The sequence below is a fragment of the Cherax quadricarinatus genome, chromosome 64 (genome assembly GCF_038502225.1).
Source record: "Cherax quadricarinatus isolate ZL_2023a chromosome 64, ASM3850222v1, whole genome shotgun sequence".
In the NCBI taxonomy this organism is placed as follows: Eukaryota; Metazoa; Arthropoda; class Malacostraca; order Decapoda; family Parastacidae; genus Cherax; species Cherax quadricarinatus.
Window position 1 is genome coordinate 17,974,831 of NC_091355.1, and position 13,323 is coordinate 17,988,153.

At 40.3% G+C, this 13,323-nt stretch overlaps 1 protein-coding gene across 2 annotated transcripts in view; it reads right to left on the reverse strand.

Annotated features, from left to right (window-relative positions):
* The window catches only part of LOC128700045 (uncharacterized), a 115,727-nt gene extending 102,624 nt beyond the window's left edge, over positions 1-13,103 (reverse strand). For both annotated transcript variants that reach the window (XR_011393793.1, XM_053792982.2), the window contains exons 1-3: positions 12,975-13,103; positions 6,789-6,922; positions 2,273-2,413 (exon numbers count right to left, since the gene is read on the reverse strand). Coding sequence is in view for 1 of the 2 variants with exons in the window: in XM_053792982.2 (XP_053648957.1) it covers positions 2,273-2,413; positions 6,789-6,922; positions 12,975-13,098 (399 nt within the window). In the remaining variant the exon portion in view is untranslated. The remainder of the gene's footprint in view (positions 1-2,272; positions 2,414-6,788; positions 6,923-12,974) is intronic.
* Positions 13,104-13,323: the final 220 nt, after the last annotated feature.

Sequence of the window (13,323 nt, forward strand, 5' to 3'; positions counted from 1 at the left end):
ACGTCTTTATGTTTCTCATATTTTGACATTCTTTCGCTCCCCACACAGAATGTCATATATGTCTGCTTTAGCGATTTTTTTTTTTACCTTTGATCATGTTAATTCAAGAATGTTTTTTTCAAGGTTATACAAGTTAAGTTGTTGTTGTTCATTTGGATGGTAACAGGGAGGACTTCTTGCCAAACGTTTAAGTTTTGGACACCATTATTAATGTCGATCTACAGCACAAAGTTTACTTCTTATGAGACATCGCAGATTTACTATAAGCAGCAAAAAGTTACCAAGTTTAGACATAACATCTTTACACATGTTACTGCTGATTAAACCGCCATTTCATTACACAAATTACCCGCGTGTAGAAGAGGGGAAACTAATAACGTTTCGTTCAGACTTGGATCATTGACAAGCCACACTGATATAAATACTCTGGAAAACGTACAAAGGAGGATGACAAAGATGATCCCATGTATCAGAAATCTTCTCTATGAGGATAGACTGAAGGCCCTGAATCTGCACTCTCTCGAAAGGCGTAGAATTAGGGGGGATATGATCAAGGTGTATAAATGGAAAACAGGAATAAATAAAGGGGATGTAAATAGTGTACTGAAAATTTCCAGCCAAGACAGGACTCGCAGTAATGGTTTCAAGTTGGAAAAATTCAGATTCAGGAAGGATATAGGAAAGTACTGGTTTGGAAATAGAGTTGTGGATGAGTGGAACAAGTTCCCGAGTACAGTTATTGAGGCTAAAACGTTGTGTAGTTTTAGAAATAGGTTAGATAAATACATGAGTGGGTGTGGGTGAGTGTGAGTTGGACCTGACTAGCTTGTGCTGCTGGGTCTGGTACAGTGCTCCATCCTTGAGTGGGGATGACCAGACAGGGTGGGTCATTGGTCTAATCCGGGGGGATGGGACATGGACCTGCTCCGCATGGGTCAGTAGGCCTGTTGCAGTGTTCCTTCTTTCTTATGTTCTTATGTTCTTAAAAAGAGACGAAGGCGAGAATATATATATAAGGGGGCGGGGGAAGAAGAGAATGGTGATGGTAGAGCATAAAATTAAACTTTTTTACCTTTAATAACACCCCATGATGACAACAGTAGTGAAATCTTCAGTCAGCGATGTACTTACTAACTTACCCCTGGAGTTATTTACAGCAGGAAGCTTTGCAAATGTTTTCCCATATAAAGAATTCTGGCTGTGATTTATTAGCGACATCATTCTTATTCCACCCAGGCTCTACAACATGGAACTCTTTTGCAACCAATTCTATACGATATATGGGTAAAAATACCCTTACCTCCCAAAAAATGACGATCACACAATCAAATACTGGTGTATTTATTGTTTGATATCTTCTGCGCACTTAGAAACTACAACGCAGTCTCCTACACCTAAGAAAAACAGAAAGCAATCAACAATCCGATGCGTGGAGCGCGTGGGAAACTGCTCCTTCCAACTGACCTTACACAACCAGCATTATCATGTAGAAAACCATTTGTGAATTACCAAGATCAAAAACTTAAAATCACTTCTATACTGAATCAGGCATTTACAAAACCCATTACGGAGAGTACGAAGAACTCTACATCTCTGAATCAACACGTAAGCTGCACAGCAGAATCCATGAGCACAAATTCGCAAGTGAAACCCACAAGTTGAACAGGGAAGGAGGGCTATAAAAAGGTTATAACAGGAGGGTTATAACAATAGTGGTTATAACAGAAGTGGTTTTAACAGGAGTGGTTATAACAGAAGTGGTTATACTGGGAGGGTTATAACAGGATTGTTTATAGCAACTGGGTTATAACAGGAGTGTTTATAGCAACAGGGTTATAACAGGAGTGTTTATAGCAACAGGGTTATAACAGGAGTGTTTATAGCAACAGGGTTATAACAGGAGGGTTATAACAGGAGGGTTGTAACAGAAGTAGTTATAACAGGAGGGCTATTACAGAAGTGTTTATAACTTCTCCAGTGGCACATTGTGGGTAGCCGAGGAGGTGGTGAGCGACAGATGTGTGGCAAGTGTGGTGCAAGAGGTAGGTGTAAGGCAAGTTTGAGGCATGTATACTCACCTAAATGTGGCTGCAAGGGTCGAGATTCAGCTCCTGGCTCCCTATACATATGAGGCAGATACGGATCAAGCGTGGGGCTGCAGTGAGTCAGGTGAGGTGCAGGTACAGATATGAAGCAGGTGTGCTAAAGGTGTATACATGGTGTGCAGAAGGGTTGAAGCAGGTATGGGGCAGGTATGAGAGAGATTATTTACCTTACACATTTTTGGGTCAACGTCTCCCTGGCAAGGTGGATCAGTCTGCTGGCAGTAGTTAAGTAGTCTCATACATTCCATCTGACTGCCCCTACGGCAGTTCACTTCACCCTTCTCGCATGTGTAATGAGATTTAAACACCTGCAACACATAACATTGGAAATAAGAACATAAGAATGGAGGAACAATGTCCATACAAGGCAGGTCCTTGTCAAAGCCACCACTACATACCATACTATTTAATTTTCTTCATGTTAAAGATTTATAATTTATCATCACTCTGCCTTAAATAATTTTATGCCCTCTGGAACCGATAAAAATATTTAAATGGTCATATGATACAAAATATGGAAGTTGAAAATCGATAAAGAATTTAATTCAAAGCCCAATGAGGAGGTTAGGAGTCTAAATGGTGATCTGACACCTCGGATATATCAACTACAAGAAAATAAATGCTGAAAAAAGTGAGCACTTCTTAAATATCTTAAATATCTTGAAGGAAGCCAGCCCACATGTTTTAAAATATTAATTTGCAAATTGGTGCCTGAGAAGTCCAGTAAGACTCGGAACTTTCCTCTATGTAAGATTAATCAGCGTTGAGGGTTTTTAAGCCGATAAGAATATTAATTTATAAGTAATGGAATGGAAACCAATATAATTTTTTTAAATTTCTTCAATCAATTTAGCAATTTGGTACCAACACAACCTAAAAGTAATTCGTACGTTCATCCAGCTTGGAAAATTTTAAGTCACCCTAAATTTTTATTATTACATTCATGGGAATAGCGTTAAACCCGCAAGGATCACAAAGCGCCTAGGGAAATGGAGACTATTACATCCCAGGATTCCAAATGGCCTGTTATCCCGGGTGTAATGGGAGCAAAATAAACACAGTAGAAAAAGTTTAGACTTATATTATCCTTCACCAATTTAGAACAGCAATATGTACACTATGTACAGTGATAAGTATAGTGCACTCCACGGTAAGCAAGGCAGAAATAGAAGCCACAAGATAGCAGACCGTGCTTCAACCAGCTCTAGAATGGGAATGACAAGGGCAGACAGGAGAGCGGTACCCACATAACCTCTGCGATTGCCAAAACCATCTTCTTATTGGCTAGAACCTGGTCACTAGTTGAACGATGGGGCCCCATCATCAACTCTTAGCAACCTGGTTCGCTGGTTGGGGGAGATAGCCTGTAAATGAGGGTGTGTACATGCGCCGAATAAAGGTTACGTACTCTTTGCATGCCACAGAGACAATCAAAATCCCTCCAAGAACTGGGAGGATTGGTCCAATTCCTGGATGAAGAATCCAGTTAAAGCACAGAAACCAACATCTTAATTTAATAAAGTTGGCAAGATAATATTTAAAGAGCCCAGTAATGTAGCTTTTCTTATTACCAACATACACCAGCAGTGAAAGGATTATACCGATCAGAAGAGACGTTCTCCGGTATACACACAGAAACCAGTAATCAGCACTTTCTTGTGTAAGAAAATTGGTGTTCACCTGCCCAACCTAAAATAATAGCGACACTTTTTTAAGGGAATTACATCAGTGTTCATAGTTTGAATCTGTTCAGAAGTGTCCTTCAATAGTCATCGCACAGAACGTATAAATAAAGTTGGCAAATTGGCATCTATTCAGTCCATTAACAATATAAGCTTTTCTCACAGTATGATATTCTACTGTTGAAAGTTTAAAGCTAATTGGACGAGGCGTTCATAAATTATCGCACGAAAACCACATGTGCTAATTTATTTATAACTAAGAGACTGTTTGGAGGCGATATTTTTCTATTACCAGTCTTATCAATTTTGGCGTAGCGAGAAAAATACGAAAATCTATTGCTTCATTTCTCTTTTGGTTTCAGGTTTTGGATATCACTTCCTCCCTCAGTAGATTTTAGACAGTTCTGCTCATGCCGAACTTAACAGTGATTCCGTTGCTCATTCCTCCTGAGTAACTTAATGCTCTCCAACTTATGTGAGACGAGGGATGCTGAGTACTGGACAGAAGGGTTCACTTTCTTGAACACTTTATACCTCATTGTCAACTTATTGAGGAATATATAGACAGTATAATAACCTACGTGATATGTGAAGATATCTTAATAATGAAAATAAGATACCACGCGATCTTCACTGCTCTCATCCTGATAGCTGGCTTAGTTGGATCTCGTTTTGTGTACTCAGATTCAGAGTCTGCTCTTCTGTCCTGACCCAATGCTTCTGTCCACACTGTGGACAGAGTAATTAGCTAGTCTCCATGTAAAACAAAAAAATAAAGAAAAAAAAAAGTCCTGGACTACTTCAAGGAATTCTAGGAAATTTGGCTAAAATTAAAATCCCGCTATGATTACTACATTTTCATTCACTGAGACTTCACAGTTTATTGCCTGAAATTTTTTGTCTGCACAACAAGCTTCCTAAGTCGAATATTGGCGAATATATGACCGGAGATATAAGAATTAATTTTTAAGTGGTACATCAGCCTTGGTAAGAAAAGTTCAATTACTTAAGCCTGAAAAATCCATATCACGATCGGGGACTGAACTCGTGGTGAGTGAGTCGCAAAACTCCCAGGCCAGCGCGTAAACCGCTAGAGCAGCTAGCTACAGTAAGATTTATCCAACTAGGTATATTTATACACGATAAGCGGGTTAACAATAGCCCCACTGTAACCACAGTTGCAAGTTTTTACGAATGAATCTCCCGATTAAGGTGATAAATTCGCCTGCATTCAACTGAAGAAACTTGTTGAGTAGATGAAACGTTTTGTTAATAAAGATACCCAAGTGTTGCACGCGTGTCTTTTTTGTTTACCTGTCAGTATTGTATACCATCAGTAATATAAGACTTCCATGTAGTCCGAGTTCTGACTCAGGTTTATATTTCTCTTACAAATTTGCAACCAAACGGATACAGTATTTCCAGTTTTCTCTGAAATATAAGCAACGCTACCTACTTGTTTCCACCAGTGACGAATAATTTGAAACGATATACATATTTTGCATATGGCAGGCATGTCTTGACTCTTTAAACCAAACCATGTTCTGGTAATTGCGATTATATCTATTTCCCGTATATTCGATTATTCTTAGTTCGTTAAATTTGGTTCCCTGCACTACAACTAAGAGTGCACGAGATTTTGATAATTTTTCTTGTTTCCCTGTTTTTTCTAACTGCTTTTTGGCCTTTTATTTTTATCACTTTACAAAACTTATTTTCATTTATTTCCAGTACCACAACCGCTTTCCCTGTACCCTTAGTCTCACATCTTCAACACTAGTTTCTGTATCAGAAACTATTATTGTATTTCCCCCCTATCCTTTTGACAATTTTCAAATCCTTAAAGTTATCCAGATCACTGTCAGTTATAAGTTTAAACACCCTGATCAACCACTAGCTACCCTCTCTACTAACACAACTAGAGCACTGTCTCCCTTCCAGGAAAGATGAATACCAACCCAAGCAAACCTACCACTACTGTTAAAAAATAGTGTCCCATATGTCAATGTACTATACTTTGGGTTCCTCGCAGTGCTTACCCAATCGACTGTTCATTCCAAGTGTCCTTTAAGGCCACTTGTTTTCCACCCTTATTCTTGGCAGAATACTTCGTATTACAGGTATACAACCTTTCATTAATCTTTGTAACAACTGGCCTAAATTTAGCAAATCTTCACATCTTGCCCTCCTTATATATTTGCCTCCTTTGCTCAGGCATGCATTGGTATCATTTCTACACTCAGACAAAATATTGGTCATGTGGCCTACGAAGTACCCTAGTCCTGCACTAGGCAGGTAAACAGTAATATTATACTTAGGGTAGAGTGATGCAGCAGTCGTGCAGGGGAGGGGTACACTGAAGCAGTAGTCATACAGGGAAGGGGTACACTGCAGCAGCAGTCATACAGGGGAGGGGTAGAGTGATGCAGCAGTCATACAGGGAAGGGATACACTGCAGCAGCAGTCATACAGGTGAGGGGTACACTGAAGCAGCATTCATACAGGGGAAAGGGTAGAGTGATGCAGCAGTCATGCAGGGGAGGGGTACACTGCAGCAGCAGTCATACAGGGGAGGGGTACACTGAAGAAGCATACAGGGGAGGGATACACTTCAGCAACAGTCATACATAGGAGGAATACACTAAAGCAGCAGTCATACAGGGCAGGGATACACTGCAGTAGCAGTCATACAGGGAAGGGATACACTGCAGCAGCAGTCATGCAATGGAGGAATAAACTGAAGCAGCAGTCATACAGAGCAGGGATACACTGCAATAGCAGTCATACAGAGGAGGGGAACACTGAAGCAGCAGTCATACTGGGGAGGGATACACTGATGCAGCAGTCATACAAAGGAGGAATACACTGAAGCAGCAGTCATTCAGGGGGAGGGATACACTGCAGCATCAGTCATACAGGGAAGGAGTACACTGAAGCATCAGTCATACAGGGAAAGGGGTACAGTGGTGCAGCAGTCATACTGGAGTTGGTAAATACTTACGTAGCAGAGGTCGGGGTCTTCGTCTTCTCCCCCAGCGCAGTCATTGTCTCCGTCACACACATAACGAAGCTTGACACACTTGGCCTCCGAGGAGCACGCGATCTCGTCCTCCCTCAATGTGCAGTCCAACCCAGCTGCAGGAAATAAACCAGAGGCATGGTGAGGGAGGCAGGTGCAGTGCATGTGAAACAGTGCGAGAATACGTAAATGACTGTGGGGGGAACAGGGTGGGTGTATGTGAATTACCACCGATGTTCACCAATATTTTGAAGCAGTTCTATAGCATGAACCACTGATAATGCGAAAGATGACTGGATGTGCACAGTGTATAAGGGCTCGTAGCTATGGTCCTGGAGTACCTTGATGCCTGCAAGAGGTGCAGAGGTCAGAGACAAGTGCACTTTGGTAGCAACAAATACATACACTGAAATTAAAACTTATATCTGACAGTCAATGACTAGGTACTTATTTGCATTCATTAGCGTAGAAACTACAGTAGGTATGCATTCGAGATGTTCCATTGCCTTTGATGTATCCAGCTCAGAAATTTTTTTCCTCTTCCTCTATTGTATTCATGTTGTCCAATACTTGTTGGTGTACTCTTTACCCTTGACTCTTCGATATTTCTCCAGTTTCCACTGAGAACACCTCTTTAAATCAACCATTTAACATCGCGTAGATTTTTTTTTTTTTTTGAGTGTGTGAACTTCCCTTCTTTTTCAAACTAATTACCTGGCCATTGACAATCTTCACTTGGTCTGACAGTGGAACAGTTGTCGCTTAAACTTGACATTTTCTGCTAAGTCGCTTTAAAATTGTTGCTCTTCCTCGATTATTCGTTTCTGGCTCATCTGATCACTTTTCTGTTCCCTTTTGTCCTTCCCTTTCTATTGTTTTCTCACACTCTTGTGCTCTTCTTTCTTTTCTCTACTTTATTAATTGATCCAGTGGATCTCTTCATTTTTGCCATATGTCCATATTCTAGGAAGGAAGTTCTTCTCTGCCTCTTCTATTTTTCCAGCTTGATTCTTCATTTCTTTTCGAGTTTCCTTTTTCCGCTTCACCGTATTGAGGAATTCTTTCATCCCATCGAAGTTCCTCTTCTGTAGTTTACTTTCATATCGTCCTAGCGCCGTTCTTCCCTAAAATTTTTAATTCCACAAAGTATTCGAAATTCACTGTAATATGTTCGCTAACACCCAGGGGCTCAATTATTCTATTTAACCTATGTGTAATTGTGGCAAACATCACATGTAATATTTCCTTCTTTTTAGCTCTCGCTCTCTCTTGTCTATCGCTCTCTCTCTCTCTCTCTCTCTCTCTCTCTCTCTCTCTCTCTCTCTTTCTCTCTTTTTACGCAAGGGTTTTTACAGGGTTTAATTAGGAGTTACTTTATCTAAAAGCTATGAGCTGCTACGTACCTCAGCTCATTTAAAGACTTTTTTGTTGTTACGAAGCATAGATGTATTGAATGGAATAATGTCGGAGTCTGCTGTGGCCCAGCGATTTCATATGATCAGCTGATTTGATTTTATCGCTGTCGTTATACTCTACGAACATGTTCTTGTCTCGAGTCATCCTAGGAATGAATGATCATAGATCATTTGATTAATTAATCAAATGATCTTAGATCATTTGATTAATTAATCAAATGATCTTAGATCATTTGATTAATTGTTTGCTGTACGTCTTATTTGTATAGAAACCAAGTGTGGTACGTTGATAACATTGGTATGGTGCATATCAATAGGACAACCCACATCTCTCCGATGCTGTTAGGCTCTATTGGAAAAATATATCTATCCAGGCCGTTTCCAGGCGTGAGAAGTTGTCTTGCTAGGTTCTCTATTCTGTCCTGAGGTCACAGATGAGGTATGAGAGCACCATGAGTATACTCATGGTGTGAGAGTAATTGTGTTTCATACAGAGTTTAATCGTTTCTACTGTTAGGAAGATACGAGATTTCGGGTTAGAGCTGTTAGCTTCTTTGCTGCCTTGCATGCTAAATTTAACACGTGGACCTTCACAGACGGTTCAGAATCTAAATAATTCTCAGGTTCTAACACACTCCCCCTCATTCCTAGCGTTTTTTCAGCATTAATACATAGTGCCTAGAGTCCACCATCATTTGTGTGTTCCTAGAAGCAAAGTTAGCTGGCTATCGCTTTCCTTTGGATGATGTACCTGATTGATGTATCTGAGAGCAGGTTGTATTTTCTTTCTTGAATAACTGTATTGGTTGTAGATGTTTGAGTCAACCAAGTGAGTACACACAGGCAGGTACTTACAACCACCACAGCAACAGAGACAGGAACAAGCACAATTATCACAGTAGCAAAGGAAGGTACTACCTAAATAACAAAAAGGTACAATACCGTGACTGGAACGATCCACAAATAACCCGCACATAGAAGAGAGGAGCTTACGACGACGTTTCGTTCCGACTTGGACCATTTACAAAGTGTGACTTTGTAAATGGTCCAAGTCGGACCGAAACGTCGTCGTAAGCTCCTCTCTTCTATGTGCGGGTTATTTGTGTGAAGGTACTACCTCTACTACCACAGCAACCTAGGTAAGTGTTACCATCATTACCGCAGCAACAAAGACAGGCACTCACTATAACCACCACAACCACCCCAGCAAATGAAGGGGGTTCTTTCACCACTACCACAACAACAGAGGTAGATACCACCATCACTATCCTAGCAATAGTCAGAAGGTCAACACAACCATGACAACAAAAACAGTTATTTAATATGAAAAACACAGCAAAGAACAAATATTTTATGATTAACACTGGAATTTATGATTTAAAACACAGATGAGAAGCGGAACCTTAACAAAGCTCTTACTAATAAATCCAAAGACAAGAAGAAACTGACAATTACAGCATTTCTCCCGCGGTATGACACTGTGCCTACATTCAGTAAAGTCACTGGTCTAAACCAAAGACATTACGATTTGTGTTACATGGACGATACTTTAGAATATATCGAACCATGGGATGATTTTGATAGCAAGAGAGTTTTGTTTAATCACGACGGCCTTTATTTAAATAATGTTGGCATTTCAATACTGGTTCAATACTGTGACCCTACGAGATATTACCTGGAGTTTACCTGGAGAGAGTTTTAGGGGTCAACGCCCCCGCGGCCCGGTCTGTGACCGGGAAAAACCAGGGAACAATGACCGCAACGTTGTTGGATTCAAAATATCAGTAATGTTAACTTTATAAAAATAAAAAATACAGATAATGTAAGGGAAATGTGGAGCAGATTTAAAAGGCAAATCCCCCCCCCCCCCAAAAAAAAAAAAAAGTAAAAATATTAAATGTACCCAGAATGGCTGAGACAATTAGTTTAAACCATAGGTAAAAACGAAATGCATATAAGTATTTTAAAGTTACTGGTGACCTCGAAGATCGTAATGTCTATGTCCGGTTGCAGAGACAGAAAACATGAGAGAGATTAATGCCAAACAGAAATTTGAAAGACGAGTTGCACAAATCAAAGGTAATCCCGAGGAATTCTTCAAATACGTCAGCAGTATAAAAATAAGTAAACGCATCAATATAACGTTTAGTGACAACGGCAGAATAACAAACAATAGGGAAAAATGAATCTATAATCAACACAGGCTTCGGGTTTTTGTCGATTATCTAGATTCTGAACATGACACTAACTTTCCAAAGGAGGAAATTTTGTTTTCAATCCTAACACAGGCAGGTCAAGAAATGACGAAATTAGCATCCTGAACATAATCACTTAACCTGAATATTAACGAATTAAACGGATCGAATGAAATACCTGCGAGAGTTGTAAAATAATGTAAATACCAAATACTTATGCCAATGAGGGTAATATTTAACAAATCTTTAGAAGTGATCAAGTTGTCAATAACTGGGATGTTTCCTCAGTATTTCAGAATGAGGACAACATTTGTATACTTAACTTTCGCTTCATCAATTAAACGTCAAATTTACATAATTAAATGGACACTATTATGACAGAGAAGATAGTTCACTTTATGGAAAATAAGAAAATAAATGACGCCATCATAGATTGCGCAGCAAAATATGTCCGACTAAATTGAACTCTTCAATTACATATACAAAAAGCCGAGTTGCAAAGGCCCCATCAGCTGTAGTATACTAAAATTACTAGAATGACCTTAACAAGGTACCCCATGCCTGGATGAGTGACAGGCTCACAGACAGGAAACGGAGAGAGGTACTCAACGGAGTGTGTCTGAGTGACTTCCTCAAAGGGGTGGTGTTTCCCAGGGATCGGTATTTGATCCAATCCTCTTGATCTGCAGGTAGGGCTTCCACCTAGGATAACTAAATCTGTATAATACACTAAACTGGGAAATAGTACAGCAAAATTGAGTATTCAGGGCTGTCTGGATAGTTTGATGTTGTGGTCGAAGGTATTGAGATGAGTTTCAAGGTAGACAAGTGCAACGTAGTGCAGAACGTTCGGTAACAAGTTTACCAAACAAGAGAAGACAAGGACCTTGAAGTAATCATAAGCAATGAACTCAAAAGTACCAAGCAATGCCTAACCGCGAGCAGCAAAGGAATCCGAATACAAGGCTTCATAACTAGAGATTTCAAACACAAAGCATCCGACACTGTATAGGGTCTCAATAATGCACTTAAATATGCCGTCCAATTTTTGTCTACATATTACATAAAAGAGAAAAGTATATTAAAGAGGATGCAGAGAAGTACAACCAAACTCGTACCATCACTCAGAAACAAATCTTATGAAGAACGACTCGAAGCTCTCGGACTTTTATTCTCTTAGGAAATGGAGACTACGAGGAAATCTCATCTAAACTTGTAAGACACATTCAACATGAGAAACTGTACTTGATGCTCTGAATGAGTCCATAAATCGAATCAGTGCAATAAAACTGCGAGTCAGACGATGCAACATCAACATATGCAATATCTTTTGCAAACAGAATTATAGCAGACTGAAATAAACTACCAGCTAATTTTTTAAGTGTAAAAATAATGCAGCTATACAAGTAACAAATAGAAAGTTACTCAGCAAAGTACAGGATTCACTAGAAACATCGTGTCCTAGAGGGATACCAGATGCTGTCAGTCAAGGTTGATGGGTCATCAACACGTGTTTTATTTGTTTTATATCTTAAAATGATCAGTAAGGTATAGGACATGGTGAGAGAGGATAAGAGATATATATTGCCAAGCATCTTCCATATTTTAAATAGTCGATAATTCCAAACTAAATCCTGATTAGACCCAAGCTGACAGTCATGTACGTGTATATACAGCAGATAGAGAACTCTGAAGTCTACAGATTCCTGATGTCTTTTTAGCTATTACATCAGAAAGACCGGTTCACAAAGAAGCAACCAAGTCAGTGATTGAAGTACCGGTAGACAGTGAGCTGCGATATCCATACCAGAACTGGTGGTAACCTGAAGTAGAACCAATGTTCTGAGTGGCAGTGGATTAACAAATGTAGGTTAAAACAGAAACAGTACTAATTTAGCAGAGGTAGTTGTAGCCCACGTTATCCATTCAGTTTCATCTCTACTGGAACTTTATGCCATTTTGTCAGGATAGTATGGCATATTATCACTCATTTTCTTCCCGGCAGTTGCCGGAGGGAGTGAAGGGTGGAGGGAGAGCCGTCTGTATTTCTAGCTTTGATACTCGCACCTAGACTCTACACGATAGTCCTAAATCTAAGTAGAAGAAGGTGGTAGTTCTCAGAAAATAGTCTCGGCGTGAACTGTAGAGTTCTCTGCTATTTGCCTTTTCATATACTCCTATGTACGACCACAGTTACAGAGAAAGAGAGAGAGAGAGGCAGGCACCACAAACCACCACCACTACCACCACCACAGGCACAACAAACCACGATCACCACAGGCACCTTAAACCACCGCCACCAACTCAGCAACAGAAGCAGTATTCACCATCACAATGGTGAAGAAGCGGGTAATAACCACCATCCTTGCAACAGAGACAAGTACTCACCAGCACCATAACAGAGACAGGTACTCAGCACCACTCCAGCAACAGAAGCATTTATATCCCTCACCACAGCAACAGCAGCAAGTACTCACCAGCACAGCAACAGTACCAAGTGCTCACCACCACAAAAACAGAAGCATATGCTCACCACAGCAACGGTAGCAGATACTCACCAACATAAGAGCCAGGGAACATCAGGAGGAGCAGAAAGGAGGTAGCTGAAGTCATGGTGGTCAGTAAAGCACTGGTAGAGGTAGTGAGGGACCACACTGTAGCTGGTATACCCATACACCCCATCACGTGTACAGGAAGCAGGGAGTAGCCAGCCTCAGCCTCGCTTCCCTTAGTCCTTCGTGCAACAGTTTTATAGTATAGTCTTCTGTCCAGGGCAGCACAACCATGACTACCTATTTGTAATTGTCCGAGTCTGCATGAAGTTGAGTATTTGGTGCCTGTCATATAGGCCAAGCTGCGTTTTCCTTTCCTACGAAGATATAGTCAGCTGAACGTAAACCTGTGCTC